This window comes from Mycetomoellerius zeteki, unplaced genomic scaffold, assembly GCF_001594055.1.
Source record: "Mycetomoellerius zeteki isolate Tzet28-1 unplaced genomic scaffold, Tzet1.0 scaffold78, whole genome shotgun sequence".
Classification (NCBI taxonomy): Eukaryota; Metazoa; Arthropoda; class Insecta; order Hymenoptera; family Formicidae; genus Mycetomoellerius; species Mycetomoellerius zeteki.
In genome coordinates, this window is record NW_017257808.1 from 250471 (window position 1) to 270065 (window position 19595).

The 19595-nt window shown below is 31.7% G+C and overlaps 1 protein-coding gene across 1 annotated transcript in view; it reads left to right on the forward strand.

Annotated features, from left to right (window-relative positions):
* Window positions 1-1275: 1275 nt before the first annotated feature.
* Window positions 1276-19595, forward strand: part of nclb (PWP1 homolog no child left behind) — a 32390-nt gene continuing 14070 nt past the window's right edge. Inside the window, exons 1-9 of the mRNA XM_018458787.1 lie at window positions 1276-1367; window positions 2220-2348; window positions 2423-2611; window positions 2728-2885; window positions 2949-3309; window positions 3804-3924; window positions 4008-4196; window positions 4269-4618; window positions 5000-5289. Of these exons, the coding sequence (XP_018314289.1) occupies window positions 1365-1367; window positions 2220-2348; window positions 2423-2611; window positions 2728-2885; window positions 2949-3309; window positions 3804-3924; window positions 4008-4196; window positions 4269-4618; window positions 5000-5289 (1790 nt within the window). The 5' untranslated portion in view covers window positions 1276-1364. The remainder of the gene's footprint in view (window positions 1368-2219; window positions 2349-2422; window positions 2612-2727; window positions 2886-2948; window positions 3310-3803; window positions 3925-4007; window positions 4197-4268; window positions 4619-4999; window positions 5290-19595) is intronic.

The window sequence follows — 19595 nt, forward strand, 5'->3', positions numbered from 1 at the left end:
ATTTGTAACTATAATTATATATTACTATAATTATGATTATTACTGCTATAATAATAATAACAGTAACTATATATATAGTTCCAGCAACAAATGTATATAGTTGGCAACCTAAAATGACTATAATTATAGTTGTTATAACCATATCTATTATTAGTAATTATAATCCATTAATAATGGATATAATTATATATTTAATATTCTGAGAATATGCTTAAAATATTATTTAATATTAAATAATATTATGCGCTTATAGGGTACAGTCTTAAGGTGTCATGAACCAATCAGAGGGCCGCATTAGCGTCTTAAGACATTACTAAGACGGTTTTGAAATAAGAATCGACTATGAATACCGGCCTTAGTCCAATGAGTTTCGAATAATATCCAAAGAAATTCGTCTTTTATTACAATTTTTCCGATAATCCAAGTGTTCGTAATTCGTTGTTAATTGAACTCAAAATTTCCAGATTCTAATGATCACAACATTTCTTGATTAATTCAATGTTGAAAATTCTTTCGAGTTATAAATTATAAAAATTAGTACCTGTGTTCCAATCAACTTATGAGGATTAATATTGAAATTGGATGACTTGTTGTAACAAAGAACTTGTAATTTGATTATATGTGTTGGAATCAAATGTAAAATACTAATCGCTAAGAATATCTTGCGTTTTTCAATTAATCTGCGAAAAAATGAGATTATGATTAAATACGTGTTATAATTTTGTATTATAATTTTTATAAAAGTATTTATAATTTTTTATATTAAGAATATTAAAAATATTATGTATTAAAATATAATTATATATTATAAATTTATACGTATACACAATTTTTTAAATATTAATTGTCGCTCGTGTTTTCAAAAGCATCCTTTTAGTATTAGACATTTTTATATTTTATCTTTTCCTTCTTTTTAAGCATTTTGCTTTCTCTCTCTCTCTTCGGATAACATTCGTGTTTACATCCATATTTTGCACTCGGGATACTTGAGATTATCGTCCGTCCCTGACGTCGATTTGACAGACTGTTCTTTGTAACTGAACTTTCTGTACTTTTTCTATCTCCCTCTCGTTTTATCTCTCTCCCTCCAACGTGTAATTGTATACCTGTTTCATTTTTGAGTGCAGAAAGTGCAGCTGCGAAAAACCGAGTGGGGGCGCTCGCTCGGCTCACGTTCGCATTACACCGATAATTCGCATACGGAGTTCATCTCGGCGCGTGTTTTGCTACATATTTTTTCTCCGCTCTTGTCCCTCGTTACATTTTTACGATAAGGAATCAGGTTACGGTCCGTCGACCCGTTTAAATGTAATCGCGAGAAGAAAGTTCCTCATCGTTCTCCATCGTGTTACGAGCTGCTCGATATGGTGAGTGAAACATTTGCACTTAGGTTAGCAAGTGTCAATAATGGGACGTAATAGATCAACTTTCTTTCGAAGCTACGTTCAGGTTGCATAGTCGCGGTCAGTCCGATCGCACAGTTGCGATTTTCGTTGTTAAAAGTTTTTTTTTTAATCCAACTTTGAATTTAACATCAGCGAACGTTGCTGTTTATCCCTTGAAGCTGTATACGTGTATTTGTTGACATTATGTTTAATAGCGAATTCGTCACTTTATTATATTAGATTAATACTAAAAGCTGCTGTACGTAAAATTAGCAAAGTTGAATGTAAATGTATAATAAATATTTTAAACGATTAAATATTCAATAATAATACATGTTTATATTAGAATATACACTCTTTAAAACTTTTAGAGTGAATCGAACTCTGAAGAGTAAATTAAATCACTTTTTTTTTCAAGACTGAATTATCCTTCTTTGGAGTTTCATCCCACTTCTTTCAAAGAAATTGGAGATGTATTATTTCGTTGTCAAAGTTGATTGTATTATGCCACTGCATTTAGATATTTTATATAAAGCAGCCTTTTTAATATGTATTAATCCACTATATTGTGTATGACTGAATTTTATAATATATATATATATATTTATATATATTAATCTATAAATCGATGTATAAATTTATTTTATCATATAAAACGGAAGTTATGAAAGTTTGACGTTACAGAAGAATCTTATAGTTGATCTTACATGACATATAATATGTATAAATATAAATATATGTATAAACAGGTGTATATTAATGCTTAAAATATTTTTAATTGCAACAGCAGTAAGCAGTATTACTTCTAAATCAATTATTTTATTTTATCGGCAGGGTGTGTCAGATGGGATTGATAAATCATGGGATCATCCATGGACCACCGAAGAGATGAGAAAGAAGAGAAGGGAGTGGAGTCTGGCGGGTGACGTTGGACTGCTTAAACATCTTCAACAATTTTCTGAAGTATAATTTATTACTTTGCCTCGCTGACGCTTATATTCAGCGGTACGTTGTATTGATTTTGTGTAAAATTTTAGAATCTGGTGTCCAAGGCTAGCAAAACTCAAGCTGCTCTAGACACGTTGACGACGCAATTAAAAGAAACGGGGATACTAGTGGATAATGTTACTAACACGTCCTTAGCTTTGGCCAATACTCAGTTTATCGAGAGCCGCGTGCAGGAGGATGACATAGAGATTAAGGAAAATTTGGATGAGAAGCAGGAAGTAAGCGAGAATTAATATTTACGTTTTAATATATAATACTTCTGTTTTTAATAAATATTTTGGAAAATATGGCTTTTCATATTTGAGTGAAACGAATTTTTGTATTCTTTCATTAGAATGCAAAGACTCAGGAGTCTACACCGGAGAATCTCTTAGCCAGCATAAGCGAGAGCGTTAAGCAAGGATTAAGCATAATGGATGAAAAGTACAAAGTAATGGATGTAGCTTGCAGCGATAGCGAAGAAGAAGATGAAGGGGGTGCGGTAGTATTCAGGTTAGTGTCTTTATTCTTATCCTTATAATATTTGCTTTGTGCTAAAATTCGATTGGTTTACAGTGTCATTGTGGGACCCAATGATCCATATCAAGATCGGCCCTTGCCGTATGTTATCGGTTCCGATAAATGGATAGCATCGAATAAGATAGGTTTAGAGAGTAGCAGTAGCGAATCTGAACAAGCCGACGAAGAGAGGGATGAATCGGAAAGTGAAAAGGAGGATGCCGATGTGCGTAAAGTGTTTAACAGTCGACACAATCCGGAGATAAATATAGCGAGGTTGTCGTCGTCCTCCAGCGATTCAGATAATTATAATGATCACAGCAATAACATATCTTACGGGAATAATAAAACGGATATTGCATCACAGAATAATATAAATTCCGCTTCAGAGTCTGCCACACCTAACAATGTATCGAAGGTATAACTAATCTTATAAATCTCTTTCATTATTTGACAGTCAGGCTCCTGTTGTATAATTTTTAATGATAGTGTCAGAGTCGTTTTATTCTGCCATTGTACAGTTTTTTTATCATGTATAAAATCTGCGCAATGACAACTGTGTAACGACACTGACACTGTTAATCCTTTCAGACATGATTTATTATTGGAACTATATTTAAAAAATTTTTTTTAAATTCAATTCGTGTGTATTTAAATAAAAAATTCGTACTAAACAATTAATTTTTTTCAAAATTTTAACTATTTTTTCAACATATACATTATTGTGTACATCAGATCTTAGATGATCACAGAATTAAATAATTTCAACGGATAATGTCTTCAAATTTGATGTACATTATAATATACGCTGGGTCTGAAGGAGTTAAGAGTATAGAATAAGGATCTTGGTGTCCAAGATTTGATAATTTTTATATTTTAAAGATGAAACAATTCTCTTTTTCTCACTTGCAGTCAAATGAAACGGCACCGAATTTTGCAGAAGAATTAGCCAAGCGATTAGGCACCGTTCGCCAAGCGCAAAAGCCTGTCGTAGTAGATGAAACCAATGAATCATCGATTAATCGATTTAAAGGTATGCAGTTAATACCTTCGTCGCAAAAATATAAATTGTAAATAAAATATTCTCGGAATTAATTGACTGTTAACTTTTCTCAGATGATCTGTTTGCGTCCGAGAAGGATGAAGATGTGTTCAACGGTTCTGACAATCTATTTAGCGGTAAAAAAGATCTCTTCGACGATCAAGTATCTGCCAATCTGTGGAAGGAAAAGCCAATCAAATCTTACAAAAATAATAATATTATACCAGCCAGTATCGACGTACCGCCGCCGATTAGTATAGTTTGTATGTATTCTTACATCTGCGTTGTCATTTTACAATAGATTTATCTTCTTTAATTCAACCGCATTTTTTTAGCGACAAAGCCAAAGTCAGCAATAGATGATCTATTTGCCGATGCTGATTCGGAAGAAGACTCGGATGACATTTTCTCGTCGAAGAACGTCATCAAAAAACGCCCGAAGGAACCTGCCGCGAGTGAAAACACTTATCCCGTGAACACGGAGGATGTGCCGAAGAAATTTTTAGACGTTATAGCTCCCGGTAAAATTGCCACGAGCACGCCGGAATCTAACGTTAACGCCACGAGTCTATTCAGTGACGACGAGAACGATGACGCAGATCTGTTTGGTAACTCCAAAAAGCAATCTCACAAATCTACAAGTGCACCATCGTCTACAAATACGACTCAGGAATCGAGTAAAAAAGTAAGCTGATGGGATATTTTTTTATACTTTATTTTTTATTTTAACAAATGTTCAATCAGAATGTCTGCTCTTGTGAATGTATGTTACTGTTAATTTAATTTTATTCAAGTGTGATTCTTAATATTACTTTATTATGCCGAATATTTCAATTTAATAATATAAACATTTTTAACATTTATATTATTACACTGATCTTTTTTGATGAGAAGAAAACTGAAGTTTAAATGATTTATTGAACAAATTATATGAAGATGAAAAATAATGTTTAATTCTTATGATTTATTATAATTATAGCACTTTATTAATATTAAGAATAAAATCTATTTTTCTGAAAATACGCTTCATAGCGAATGAAGAATAATGTTAAAATAAAAATTGCAGAAACCTATTGGAGGCGAGTGGATACTCGGCAATGTTTTGGCGTCAGACATTGAGAGCAAACTGTCGAGCCGGATAATGCAACGGCGACAAGAGTCGTCCGAATCATCCGATAGCGATGCGCCAGAAAACTCTGATAGCGCGACGAGAAGCAACGTTGAGTCAGTATCCACGACCACGAATTACAGTTCGCAAAATCCCGCGGAGAATTTATCCGCAATTGGGAACACCACCAGCAGCGGAATATCGATGCAACCACCCAGTATCGATATCACAGCCGGATCCGGTTTATCGTAAGTCGTATTAATAATTCTTTTTTGTTAATTTTTGTACATTTTCTCTCTCTCTCTTTCTCTCTCCTCTCTAAAGCGTTTTATAATAGAATATACTGAACGTCTTACGGAAAGATATTGAAACTAATCAGCTGTCATTTTCGAAAGTATTCAGTTATTGAAAAAACAAAAATTGCGCTGAAAAGAGGAAAGTTCGCAATTTTTAATGAGTATAAATAAAATTTAACAAAATATTTGTGTATCAATTAATTTTATTGATAAAAAATATGCTCATAATCCCAAGGAGTAATTTTTTCGGAGTGCGCACCATCTGAATTTGTACAAAACACAATTTTTGTTACGAAAACTCGTAAAACTTTTTCTAACATATCGTTTTTAATATTGCTGATAACTTTTTAAATAGCTATTACTAAATCTGAAACTGTTTTTTGATCTTATCTACGGTCTTTGATATTAATCTTAGCGTTTACTTGATTTTAGCATATTTTTTATCAATAAAATTAATTGATACACAAACATTTATTAAATTTTATTTATACTCATTAAAAATTGCAGACTTTCCTCTTTTCAGCGCAATTTTTGTTTTTTCAATAATTGAATACTTTCGAAAATAACAGCTGATTAGTTTCAACACCTCCCGTGGGATATCTTACAGATACATATCCCAGTTGTTACGATTACACTAAAAAAAATCGCTGCTTTTTAATTTCAAATAAGTCATAATATTTCTTCAATCAATATTACGCATTATGTATTTTAAAGCAGTGTTATATTCGTATCAAGCTTTCCGATTTTTTATAAGAATGTTTAATTACTATATAAAACACTTGAATGTGTAAGATGTTATCAATCGCGAGCACTAAAGAAAACGTTAACTGCTTAGATTAAATGACCCTCAGGTTTTAAGTTACACTCCGCGAGTGAAAATGTATCCGATGACACAATATCAACATTTCTCGAGGTCAGCACGTAAACAAAGAGAAGCAGCGTAGTGTACTCGCTCACTGGATGAGCTAATATTGCATTCAGAATGCAAACGAGAGTCGCTGCGTTGTTTCTTTGCGCTTGATCTAGTTGCGTCACGGATCATCTGGAGAGACAGATGGCACGTTGAAAAGAAAAAGAGGAAATATCAGTCCGGATTCCTTATTTCGTAAATGCGAATACGTGCTGGCGCATCGCTCTGTTTCAATACACGCGTGCCAAATACTTCTGATGTCATTGAATGGATGACCCAAACATTAATCATTCGCCTTGCTCAATACACGCCTTACTGAAAACAACGACGTAAAACCCATAGCTAGTTCAAGGCGAGCTTCTCTTCAGTACGGCCGAATGTGTTGCCTGTCGCCAATTGTTGACTCTCTCATCACTCTCTAGCCGTTTAATTACCGTCATAAAGAAATGACGACCAGCACACGAGAACTCTGTAAGTGATTTGATCTGAAGATTGAAAAGAAAAAAAAGAAGAATATTCAGTTGCAAAGTGCTTCAAAACTATTGTGCATCAGGATTTTATTAGGGATTACTTGCGGATTGTTCTCCAAACTAGAGTTGTTGATATCGAACAGAAAAATCCATTATGAATATATTTATATATTCCATATGAATATATTTATCAGTGCAAAAATTATTTATATTTATCCTGAATGAATAGGCATTATATTGAATATATATTCATTATTCGAATATATATATATTATATATATATTCGATATGATGCCTATTTATTCAGGTTGAATTTTTTAATTGAGTTTAAATATATTCATGGTGAATATTTCTATTTGATTTCGACAACTATACTCCAAACTTCAATGAATAGAAGGCAAGTAAAAAATACGAGCGGTACAGTCATGCTCCGATTAATTCATACCAAAGTGACGTTTATTCGCTTTCTTCGAAGGACTACAGTTTTTCGCTGAATCCGAGAAATGAATGGTAAGCAAACAAGAATTGTAAAGCAGTGAAAATCAATCACGTGAACGAATTCAGGCGAAAGTGGCATTTACTCGTACTCGTTTAATACCGCGCAGGATTGTGCCGGAGATACTATATTTATATAAGCAAGTGAAGATCGTTCAAGGAAATAGTTTTAGTGCTTTTGTGCGACAGAAGTGTGAACCAGGAATAGTGAAGAACGGAGGAATCCGATAAATTCGGTTGCAAGTTATCGTATGAAATAGTGAGATGATTTTTTATCCGGTCAACAACAGTAGGCAAGTCAACAACTAAGGCACAACAACAGTAAGCAAGTAAATAAGTACAGCATTTTTATGAATTAAAGAAATTAATATTTATTTATAACAATAGTGAGGATAAAATACGTCTCATTCTACGAATTCTACCGAATTTTTTATTACTAGTAGAATGTTTATTTTACAACTGTTGGAAGTTTTCTTCGCTGAGAAAGGATTATTCCTTCAAATTTAAAATTCGTACGGAAATTTCAAGACGGACATGATTTTTGTGCTTCCGTGCGACGGAAGTATAAAGCAGAAACAGTGAGGAACGGAGAATCCGATAAACTCAGTGCGCGTTATTGTACGAAAAATAGCGTCATTCTTTATCTAGTCTTATTCTAAATTTTTTGGAGTAAAATCTCAGTCCAAAAAAGTGAAAATCTGTCACTATTACTTAAGAGTGCAAATATTTTCGTTCGTTTTCAACAATGGCAGTATTTTCAATCTTTTGGAGTGAGATTTCACTCCAAGAAATTTAAGAGTAAGGTGACAACAATAGACAAATGAATAAGTAGAGCCTTTCGATGAATCCAAGAGAAACAATATTTATTTATAACAATATTTCAGGATAAAACATGTTCCATTCCGCGAATCCTATCGAATTTTTCTCTTTACTAGCGGAATGTTTATTTTACATTAACTATTGTGTGGAAGCTATCTTCGTTAAGAAAAGATTATTCCTTTAGATCTAAGAGGGTTTTCCAACCGGATTCGAATTCAAACAACCCGCTCGTGGACAGCAATCAGGAAATTTTTTGTTTTCATCTATTTCTGTTTTCATAAAAATTCTACCTACATCACAAGTTAATTTAGGGCACCTAGAAAGAAACGGAATAAAAATTGATTATGAAAAAGAGTTTTACAGAACATCTCTTTATAATATTAGCATTGAAATCTCTTTACATTAGCATTGAAATCACGCCAGAATGTTATAATTGTATGAGTCTCATTGCGAAATAGAGAATACTAGTTGATTATTTAGACATTAGAGCATATCAGTCAGAAGAAAAAGAAAATGGAAATTTGTAAATGTGAAATAATACGATAATATTTTCTATCACGTTTTGTTATTTTCCATATATTTTCTCTGAGATACAAAGTAAAAATGATATGAAACGAATTTTTTTAATTTCTATAAATAATTCTCTTCTTGTAATTGTTTACAAATTTGAAAGTTTGACAAATTAAGTTTTAGCATCAAATGTAAAGATCTATTGTTTCATGCTTTTTAAATATATATATTTTTCATTCATTAATATATAATTTAAATGACTAATCACATATTGTCATCGCGTTTGCATTAAAACGAATATCGAAATAATCGATTAATACAGGATCATTGTTCCAACAGCTTTCCTCGAGATTAGGTATGAAAAACATCATTTCATAACTATGTGCTTGAAAGATGAAATATTATTTATTTTTTCTTTAAATTTTTCCGAGACGTGAAATTTTATATCCAGCTGGATATAACTATATTGAATAACGAAGGTATTTTATGAATAAGAATGTATATATATATTTTGTAAATTATCTTATATATGATATTATAATGTTTTGACTTACGTAACTACAGAAATACCGTCCCATGCATCACAATACACCTGTCCGCACGGAGGATCGTTGTGATGACCCAATGGCAAAAATTTGTTGTTCCATTTGCAGTATTCTAAATACGTATATGTCTATGTGAGTACAATTCGAAAGAATTCGAAGAGTGTAAAATCCGAAAAATTTCATTTATTTTCGAGATATTTAGTTATTAGCTATGTGCGGCAATATTGGTATTAGTGTAATCATATGCATCTAAAAAACCTATCAAAGAATTTGTTACTGAAACATCGAGATTGTCTACTCTGGAAAATTTTTAGAATAATTTGTTTCTCTGAAGAGTGAAATTTTACTCTCTAGCCGGCGAGTTACCATATACAACGTACCATATACAATTTCATATTCTCTTGTATTAGCGAGAGCCAGCCAGTACATCAGCAACAAGATCTCACAAAAGTAACTCTTCATCTTACTTTCTTGCTTGGGAAGTCACCAGGGAGAAGAGATGATAGTAAATAAAAAAACCCGACACTTATATATCGCTTTTCCCTCCTCCCAGATTTCTTTAGGATTAAGAAAACATTTGTTCTGTACGAACGAACATAAAGCAAAACGTGCATTATCATATTCAGCGATAGCATGAATTAAAGGAGCAAAGATGATCAAATAAGCCACAAACTCGTATCACTTTAACACGATATCATCTTCAGCATTGAATATAATGCACTATGTTACTTCTCATGTATTGATCTTTAAGTATATATTTGCGATTTTTGAGAGATTTTGTTGCTAAATTTGGCATCTAGTGCTCTGTGTTTTTCACGTATACTCCACCTGGTGAAAGAACTTCGTGCATTAACTCTTCATTACTCACATTATCGAGGACAGTCCGGTCTTGTATGTACATACAATATACCTATTTGTTGAATGCTATTTATATATATTGTTATATTTTGCATAAATTGTTTAACAATTAAAAATACTTTTTTTGTATATACGAGGGTAGTTCGAAAAGTTCTTGACCTGAGACAGAAATAACGCTACAAATATCAAACTGCTATAATTTTAGACAAGTTCGATTCTTCACAGTGCTACTGTTAAAATTTCAGATAGATGCGTTCATTAGTTTCTTTGTTTTAATCGTGTAGTGCTGGGTTCAGATCCCACTCGAGTGTCACTCAGATATCACTCCATCTTTGTTGTTTACTGAACAAGTTTACGTTAAACAAGAATGACACTCGGGGAGCATCCGGGTGGGAATCCGAACACTCCCTAAAGCAACGTTTGGTTCCATCATGCACAGAGAGAAAAATGTTTGGTATTTGTAACTATAATTATATATTACTATAATTATGATTATTACTACTATAATAATAATAACAGTAACTATAATATATATATAGTTCCAGTAACAAATGTTATAATTGGAAACCTAAAATGACTATAATTATAGTTGTTATAACCATAAAATAGTTGAAATTACCATAAAAATGGTTCAAGTGACTATAATTTTATGGTAATTTCAACTATTTTATGGTTATAACAACTATAATTATAGTCATTTTAGGTTGCCAATTATAACATTTGTTACTGGAACTATATATATATTATAGTTACTGTTATTATTATTATAGTAGTAATAATCATAATTATAGTAATATATAATTATAGTTACAAATACCAAACATTTTTCTCTCTGTGTGGCAATATATTCGCTTAAATTTCTTTAATTACAGAAATGTGAGCGGGTGCATTGTCATGAAAAAAATCAAAAGTTAGCTGCTTTACTATAACCGAAATAAAGAAACTAATGAACACATCTGTCCGAAATTTTAACAGTAATCCTATAAAGGATCAAACTTGTCTAAAATTATAACAGTTTGATATTTGTAGCGTTATTTCTGTGTCAGGCCGAGAACTTTTAGAACTGCCCTCGTATGTCTAAAGGATGTGCAGAATATTATCAATCTTTATTTAATTGAGAGTTATCAAAGAGAGCTTTGAAATTTTTAATATACTATTTGGGCGTTTAAAACAAGTCCTACTTGAGGAATTACATTAAATAAATCATGCGAACAACGGAGGTTTAAAAAGAAAGAAATGAATAACCTGTTTGGATTCTTTTTGGATACATACCGACACGTCGTTCTCTTTCTCACACGCGTGCTGAATACTTATGGTGTCTTTGACCCATACATTAGTCATTCGCCTCGTCCATTACACGCTATCGTACAACGACGCGTGAATATCATGGATAGTCTAAAATGCATGCAATTTCTCTTCAGTACAGCCGAATGTGTTGCCTGTCGTCGTTGTTGACCCTTCCATCACGAGTTGATCTGTTCATTTAACCGTTATCAAAAAATGACGACTAGCACATAAGAACTGTAAGTGATTTGACGACAGCACGATTTATGGAACTGTTTAGAATGGATTCCGATCGGAATTATTTCGTTTTCCCTAGAAAATACATCAGAAATGTAAACAATAATTCCTGTTTGAATCCATTCCAAATAATTCCGTAATACGTGTCCTCAAGTTATTTAAATGAAAAAAAAATGTAGTTGCAATCTGTTTGCTTTTATGCACGAAGTTTTTATCGGGATTACTCGAACTTCGAAAGAATGGAAGGCAAATAGAAAATGTGAGCGGCGCAGATCATGCTTCAATTAATTCGTATATCAAAGCGGCGTTTATATTCGCTTTCTTCGAAAGATACCAATTTTCCATTGACTTCGAGAAATAATTGCTAAGCAAGCAAAAATCATAGGGAATGAAAATCGATCAGGTGAGCAGAATCGGGCGAAAGTGGCGTTTACTCGTTTAATAATATCGCGCCAGATTGTGCAGTAGGTTCTTTTTACAATCAAGACCGCTCAAGAGGAAAACAGTTTTTGTGCATTTATCCGACGAAAGTGTGAATCAGTAACAGTGAGGAATGGAATAAACCCGATTACGCGTTATTGTACGAGAAGTAGTGTTTCTTTATCCAATCTAAGGTAACAACAGGGAAGTGAATAAGTAGAAATTTTGATGAATCCAGGTGGAACGATATTTATTTATTAAAATTTTTCCAGATACATAATGTCCTGTTACGCAAATCCGAGCTATGCCTTATAGAAATTTATTATTGAAAAGTACATGCAGAAAAGTACATACTATACATAAGCAATTATTACTTGTTTTCTAAATTTATATGTTCATTGTCTATCATGAGTTGATCATAAGCATTAAATTTATTTAAAATATATTTTGAATGGTAGTAAGTTTAATACTTCAACTAAAATTGTAAAGCTAAAACATATTGCATTTGTTTATTATATGATGTTACTTCTTTGATTAATTTTATCATATTCTTAAAAAAAAAATTGTTTTGAGTATATAATGATCGCGTTCAAATGAACGCAACCAATAATATGAGAAAACGTTCTTTGTTTAAATAAATCGTTATTAAAAAGGAAGAAGATAAATTAAGTAATCACTTTTTTTTTTAGCAATATAATGATATTTTTCTGTGTATAGTGATTAATTAATAATTATTTATTAAGTACTGAACAGTTCCTTTAATACTCAAAATAAATAGGTAATTAATCACTATCTTTCAATAGATATTATATAGTATTATATGTAATATTTGACCAATATTACATTCGATTTCTAGAGTAAGGGAGAGTGAACAGTGAAAAATGATTGCTTCAATTATTGGGTTCCTGCTTCCTGACAAACCGGTCGTTCACAGAATTATATTTATCTTTTGGAAATCTGAATCGCAGAATCTGAAACCAATTAGTCGAATCACAATAGGCACGACTAGGGCACTTGGAAAGAAATAAAATTAGTTTATGAAAGATTTGATTGGTAATTACTTTAGCATTGAACTCAGGACAAAATGTCGAAGTTGATCCTATTGCAGAATATGGAGTGCTTTTATTATTCAGAAAAGAAAGAAAAGTGATATTTAGAAATGTGAAACAATACGAGTTTTTCTGTTACACTTTTTTATAGTTCTATCGATAGTTTTTCTGTTACACTTTTTTATAGTTCTTGTATTTTCTTTGAGATGTAGTGTAAAAGTCATATGGAATTAGTTGTTTTAACTTTCCGTAAATAGTTTTATTCTTGACATTTACATATTTGAAAGTTTGTTTAAGCTTCAACATGATATGAAAAAAAAAAAAAAAATTTCTTGCTTCTTGAGCTTAATTTTCTTTCGTTGATTTATAATTTAAAAAATGACTAGGTAATTATACGTATAATGTATTGTTTTTTACATATATTTGTATTAATGCAGAGATCGGAATAATCGGTTATCAAGGATCGATATGTAGCAACCAATTTTTCCGAGAATATAAAATTATCAAAAACCATTATATGATATTATCTAACTTATACACGCATGAAAGACTTTGATAATTTTTAAAATTTTTTTCGGAGAAGCATTATATTCAGGTGCACTCCAGATAACGAAAATATTTTATAAATAAGAATATACAATATGTATTTTTCATATTTTATAAATTATATATATATGTATAGTATATACATATATATGTATATAATTTATAAAATGTGAAAATACTTACATATATATATGTATAGTATATATATAATTATATCGTTTTTACTTACTTCGTAATTTTCATACGTCCATCCCAATGACAAAATACTTCGACGCATGCATTAAAGATCTGAGATGTACCGTATTTTATAAGCGTGCCTGAATATAAGCAGCCATCTAAACGCATATTTATGTGAGTTAAATCCGAAAGTATTATAATATGAATGCTTGATTTATTTTTGTGATTATATTGGAATAAGTAGTCGTTCAGTTTGCAAATTTATCATTGAAACCGAGATTGTATATGATGTATATGTGATAGTATCTGTTCAGCAAGAATCTTTCGGGAAAGTTCCAACGGCTAAATCGTTTGTAAATTCGCTGAACTGTTTTACACATATTTATAATTATACAAATTCCGGATCTAACAATGTCTTTTTTTTAACGATTATCTCCTAGTCAGCGAATTATGTAACGTACCTGATGTACTTTTTAATACTTGCGTAGCAGAGTAAGGCAATCCGACGTACATCACCAACAAGATCGCGCAAACATAATTCTTCATCTTACTTTCTTATTTCGAAAGTCACCAACAAGAAGAGATGATAAATAAAAAGCACGATTTTTATATGCTGTTTTTTTTATTCATGATACTTTAGGAAAAAAATCTCATGTTCTGCTTTGTACAGACATAAAGCAAAATGTGCGATATCACACGTAGCGATAGCAAGAACGATAGCAAGTGATAAAAAGAGGTGGAAGGATCGCATCAACACTAGGCTCACCGGTATCATTTAAACACGACCGTACCTTTAGCATCATTCAACATAGTGTACTTATCTCAGTTTATTTTGCATGTATTAATCATTAATTATATTTTTGCGACATTTGCGTGATTTTGTTGCTAAATTTAGCATCCAGTGCTCTGTATTTTTCGTGTATATGACTTGATGGAAGGACGTTTTTCGATCTTCAATAATTCAACAAGATTTTCGATTTTGTATAAGGGGATGTTAAATTTATTTGTATACCGAATACTGAATATGTATATCACAGTAATCGTCTACTAAAATAGACGTTAATTATTATTTGCATTGAATGATTCTCGAGCTGTTAAGTTACAGTCCGCAATTAAAAACGTTTTCGGTCATGTGCGATATCAACGTGTCGAGGACACTTCGGCCTTACATATATTTGTTAAATATATAAATGCTATTTTTATTATATATTATATATATAATATATAATAATATATTATTTTATAATTAAATGTTTTGTACTCTTATGTCTAAAGGATGTACAGAATATTATCAGTCTTGTTTTAAATTGTAAATTATCAAAAAAGACAGTGAAAACTGAGACAATATAACATTAGAGTGTCAGAAACACCTTTCGCGAATAATTACGTTAAAAAAAACCACGCGAGTAATGTATGGTTAAAAAAGAAAAAAAGGGAAAATTTGTTTAGATTCCTTTTTTTGTAAATGCGGATATGGCGCATAGCTGTCTTTTCCACATGCATCTTGAATACTTTTGGTGTCATTGAATCGATGATCCAAATGTTAGTCATTTGCCTTGCGTATTACGCGCTACCGCATAAAGACGCATAAATACCATGGTTAGTATAATGCATGCAAGCATCTCTTTAGTAGGACCGAATGTTTTGCCTATTGTCAATTGTTGACTCTCCTATTGTAAGTTTACTCTCACTTAATAGTTATCAAAGAATGGCAATGAACACGTAAGAATTGTAAGTGATTTGATCAAAACACAATTTATAAAACTGATTGGAATAGGAACCGATCGGAAATATATTATTTATTTAGAAAACACAATAGAAATCTAGAAAATAACTGATCAGTCTTTCCAATTGAAATCCATTCCGAATAATTCCATGATATATGCCCTAAAGTGATTTAAATTAAAAAAAGAGATTACATAGTTGCAATGGTTTGCAAATCTTTCTGGGCGTGGATTTTGATAGGGATTGTAGTAGATTAAGTATTCTCCGAACTTCGAGGAAGACAAGGAGAAAATACGTGCGGCACAGTCGTGCTCTGGTTAATTCGTACCAAAGCGATATTTATTCGCTTTCTTCGAAGAATATTATATAGATTTTTTACTCTAGGTATATATATAGGTATATAGTTTTTCATTCTAAGAAATAAATGGTGAGCGGACGACAATCAAAGGCAATGAAAATCGATCAGATAAAATGGATTCGGGTGAAAGTAGCGTTTATTCGTTTAATACCGTTTCGGATTATGTCGAATGCGCATTTTTACAATCAAGTTCAGACCACTCAAGACGGAAATAATTTATATACTTTCGTGCGACGGAAGTGTAAAGCAGGAATAGTGAGAAACGGAGAATCCGATAAACTCGGTTGCGCCTTATCGTACGAAAAGTAGCGTAATGTTTTATCCAATCTTACTGTGTCAATTTCTTGGAGTGAAATCTGAGTTCAAAAGACTCGTACAAAAGAGTGAAAATCTGTCATTCCTATTTAAGAGTGCAAGTATTTTCGTTCTTTTTAGATAGTGGCAGTATTTTTACTCTTTTGGAGTGAGATTTCACTTCAAGAAATTTAAAGAGTAAGGCAACAGCAAAGTCAAGCAAATAAGTAGAGTTTTTTGAATCTAAGAGAAACGATATTTATTTACAACAATATTTCAGGATAAAGTATGTTCCGTTCCGCGAATCCTATCGAATTTTTCATTACCAGTGCAGAATGTGTATTTATTTATGTTTATAACCAATTTTTTTATTTCTATAAAAATTTCTCTTCTTATAATTGTTTACGAATTTAAAAGTTTGACAACTTAAGTTTTAGCATCAAATGTAAAAATCCATTGTTTTATGCTTTTTATTTAATTATATTTTATTTATTTTACAATTATTGTGTGAAAGTTTTCTTCGCTGAGGAAGGATTATTCCTTTATATATATCTAATTGTAACGATCTATTCTAGTCGGGTTCGAATTCGCACAAAGCGGTCGTGGACAGCAATCTGGGAATTTTTTATTTTCATCCTGTGGTAACCAAAGAGCAATTTCATCTGGCTCACAAATTAATCTAGGGCATCTGAATACAAACGGAATAAAATTAGATTATGAAACGAGTTTTACAGAAAATCTTTTTACATTAACATTGAAATCACGACAAAGTATTATAATTATATAGATCTTATTGTGAAATAAGGGGGGGGGAATATTTGAATAATTAATTATTTAGACATTAGAACATATCAGAAGAAACAAAAGAGAATTTGGAAATGTGAAATAATACGATAATACGATAATATTTTATATCACATTGTCCCATTTTAAACAATGCATTAAGATTTCTCGAAAACTATGATAGATACGGAAAAATGTTTCAAACAAAGTTGTATGGTTCGGAGAAGGACATAAGAACGTACCATTGATTTAACCTTGGGTGGTATCTACCATAGTTTTCGAGAAATCTTAATGTATTATTTAAAATGGGACACTCTGTATAATTGGATTGACCAATCACATATTGTCATCGCGTTTGTATTAAAGCGAAGATCGAAGCTTTTCTCGAAATTACAAGATTAGACATATTATCTCAAAAATATTATATTATATAATAATTTTATGCGTAAAAGTTGAAATATTTATTTTTTTTTAGTTTTTTCAGGACGCGAAATCTTATATCTTGTTGCATACAGCTGCAATGTATAGCATAGATATTTCATGAATAAGAATATATTTCTATATATATTTCATGGCCCATATTTAGAACGCGCTTTTATCTCTAAAATTTTATAATAACATCGTTGTAAACGCGTTCTGAATACGGGCCTATAAATTATATCTTATATATGATATATTACATTATAACTTACCGATTTAAAGTAACTAAACCGTTCTCTCCATTACAATGCAGCTGCATGCACGGATGAGCGGTGTGATAACCCACTGTCAGACGTTCGTTTCCCCATTCGCAGTAATCTAAATGCATATCTATGTGAGTAAAATTCGAAAGTATTCAAAGAATATGATCCAAAAATCCAATCCAAAAATATCCATATCCAAAAATAATTTAATTCATTTTCGAGATATTTATTAGATATTAGCTATACGCGGCCACATTGGTATTGGTGTCATATTCGTCTAAAAAATCTGTCAAAGAATCTGTTATTGAAATATCAAAGTTATCTACTCCCTAGAATTTTCAGTTTCTAGTTCGCGAGTTATGCAACATACTATATACTTGATCTGCTTCCGTAGTAGAGGGAACCAGCCCCATGTACATCAGCAACCAGATTCCACAAATGTAACTCTTCATCTTACTTTCTTGATCAGGGAGAAGAGACGATAATAAATTTTTAAAAATCAACTTTTATATATCGCTTTTCCCTTCTCCATGATTTCTTTAAAAAAACGTTTTGCTTTCTTTTCTGTACGAACAAACACAAAGCAAAACGTGCAATATCATACATGATACGATAGAGAAGATAAAAAAAGAGCAAAGATGATCAAATAAACATCAGGTTCACTGTTATCACTTGAATATAATATCATTTTTAGCATCATTATACATAATGCACTTATCCCGTTTTATTTTGTATGTATTAATCATTAATTATGTATTAATCATTAATTACATATTCATGACTTTGCAAGATTTTATCACTGAATAGAGTATTCGATATTTTATGTTTTTTATGTATATGCTTAACGTGTCCTGACAGAAGAATATTTTTTAGTCTTTAATAATTGAACGTCTTAATAAAAATATTCGGCTTGCCTTGACATAGAATTAAGTTTATTCACTTCCTTTGATGGATACTATAGTTTTTTACTCTAAGAAATGAATAGCAAGCGAACAACAATCGTAAGAGGCAATAAAATCCGATTAGGTAAACGGATTTGAATGAAAGTAGTGTTTACTCGTTTAGTACTGCGCCGGATTTTAATGCGCATTTTTACAAGCAAGTGGTTAAGATCGCTCAAGACGGAAATGGTTTTTCTGTTTTCTTGTGACGGAAGTGTGTAGCAGGAAGATGAGGAACGGAGAATCTGATAAATTCGATTGCACGATATCATACGAAAAGTAGCGTGATTCTTTATTCAGTTTTACTTTCTAAATTTCTTGGAGTGAAATCTCAATTAAAAAAAAATGAAAATCTCCCACTCTTATTCAATAGTGATATTTTCATTCTTTTTTAATCGTGGTAGTATTTTCACTCTTTTGAAATGAGATTTCAATCGAAGAAATTAAAGAGTAATATAACAACAATAGTCAAGTGAATAAGTAGAGCCTTTCGACGAATCAAAGAGAAACCATATTTATTTACAATATTTATTTACTTACAATCATATTTAATGACAAAGTTCCATTTCGCGAATCCTATCGAATTTTTTATTACTAGCAGAATATTTATTTTACACATAATGAAAGCTTCTTTCACTGAGAAAGAATTGTTCCTTTAGATCTAGAGGTATTTTCAATCACTAGATAGGACCCTACTCGCACATAATACTAGTGGACAGCAATCGGGAAATTCTTTGCCTTCATCTGGTGGTGCCCGAAGAACATCGTCGCTTGGATTACAAGATAATTTAGGGCATCTGGAAAGAGAAACGGGGAATAAAATTAGATTATGAAAACGATTTTTACAGAAAATCTCTTTACATTAGCATTGAAATCACGACTGAATATTACAATTTTTGGTAAATATTCAGAAAAGGGAAATCACCTCCGATGTTCTTAACCTTGACATATGTTGTCAATGTTATGACCCTGAGTGACCTCCACCAGGTTATAGGTGGCGATCGCTGTCCGTTAAAAAGTTATTAACAGTCAAAGTTAGTAATTATTTCGCTGCTTTACACGAAAAGTCTGTCAGACAACTCTGACCTTCGACTCTCACCCGTTCCTCCCCCTGCAAAGGGGCGCCCGACTCTCACCTTCGATTCTCACCCCCC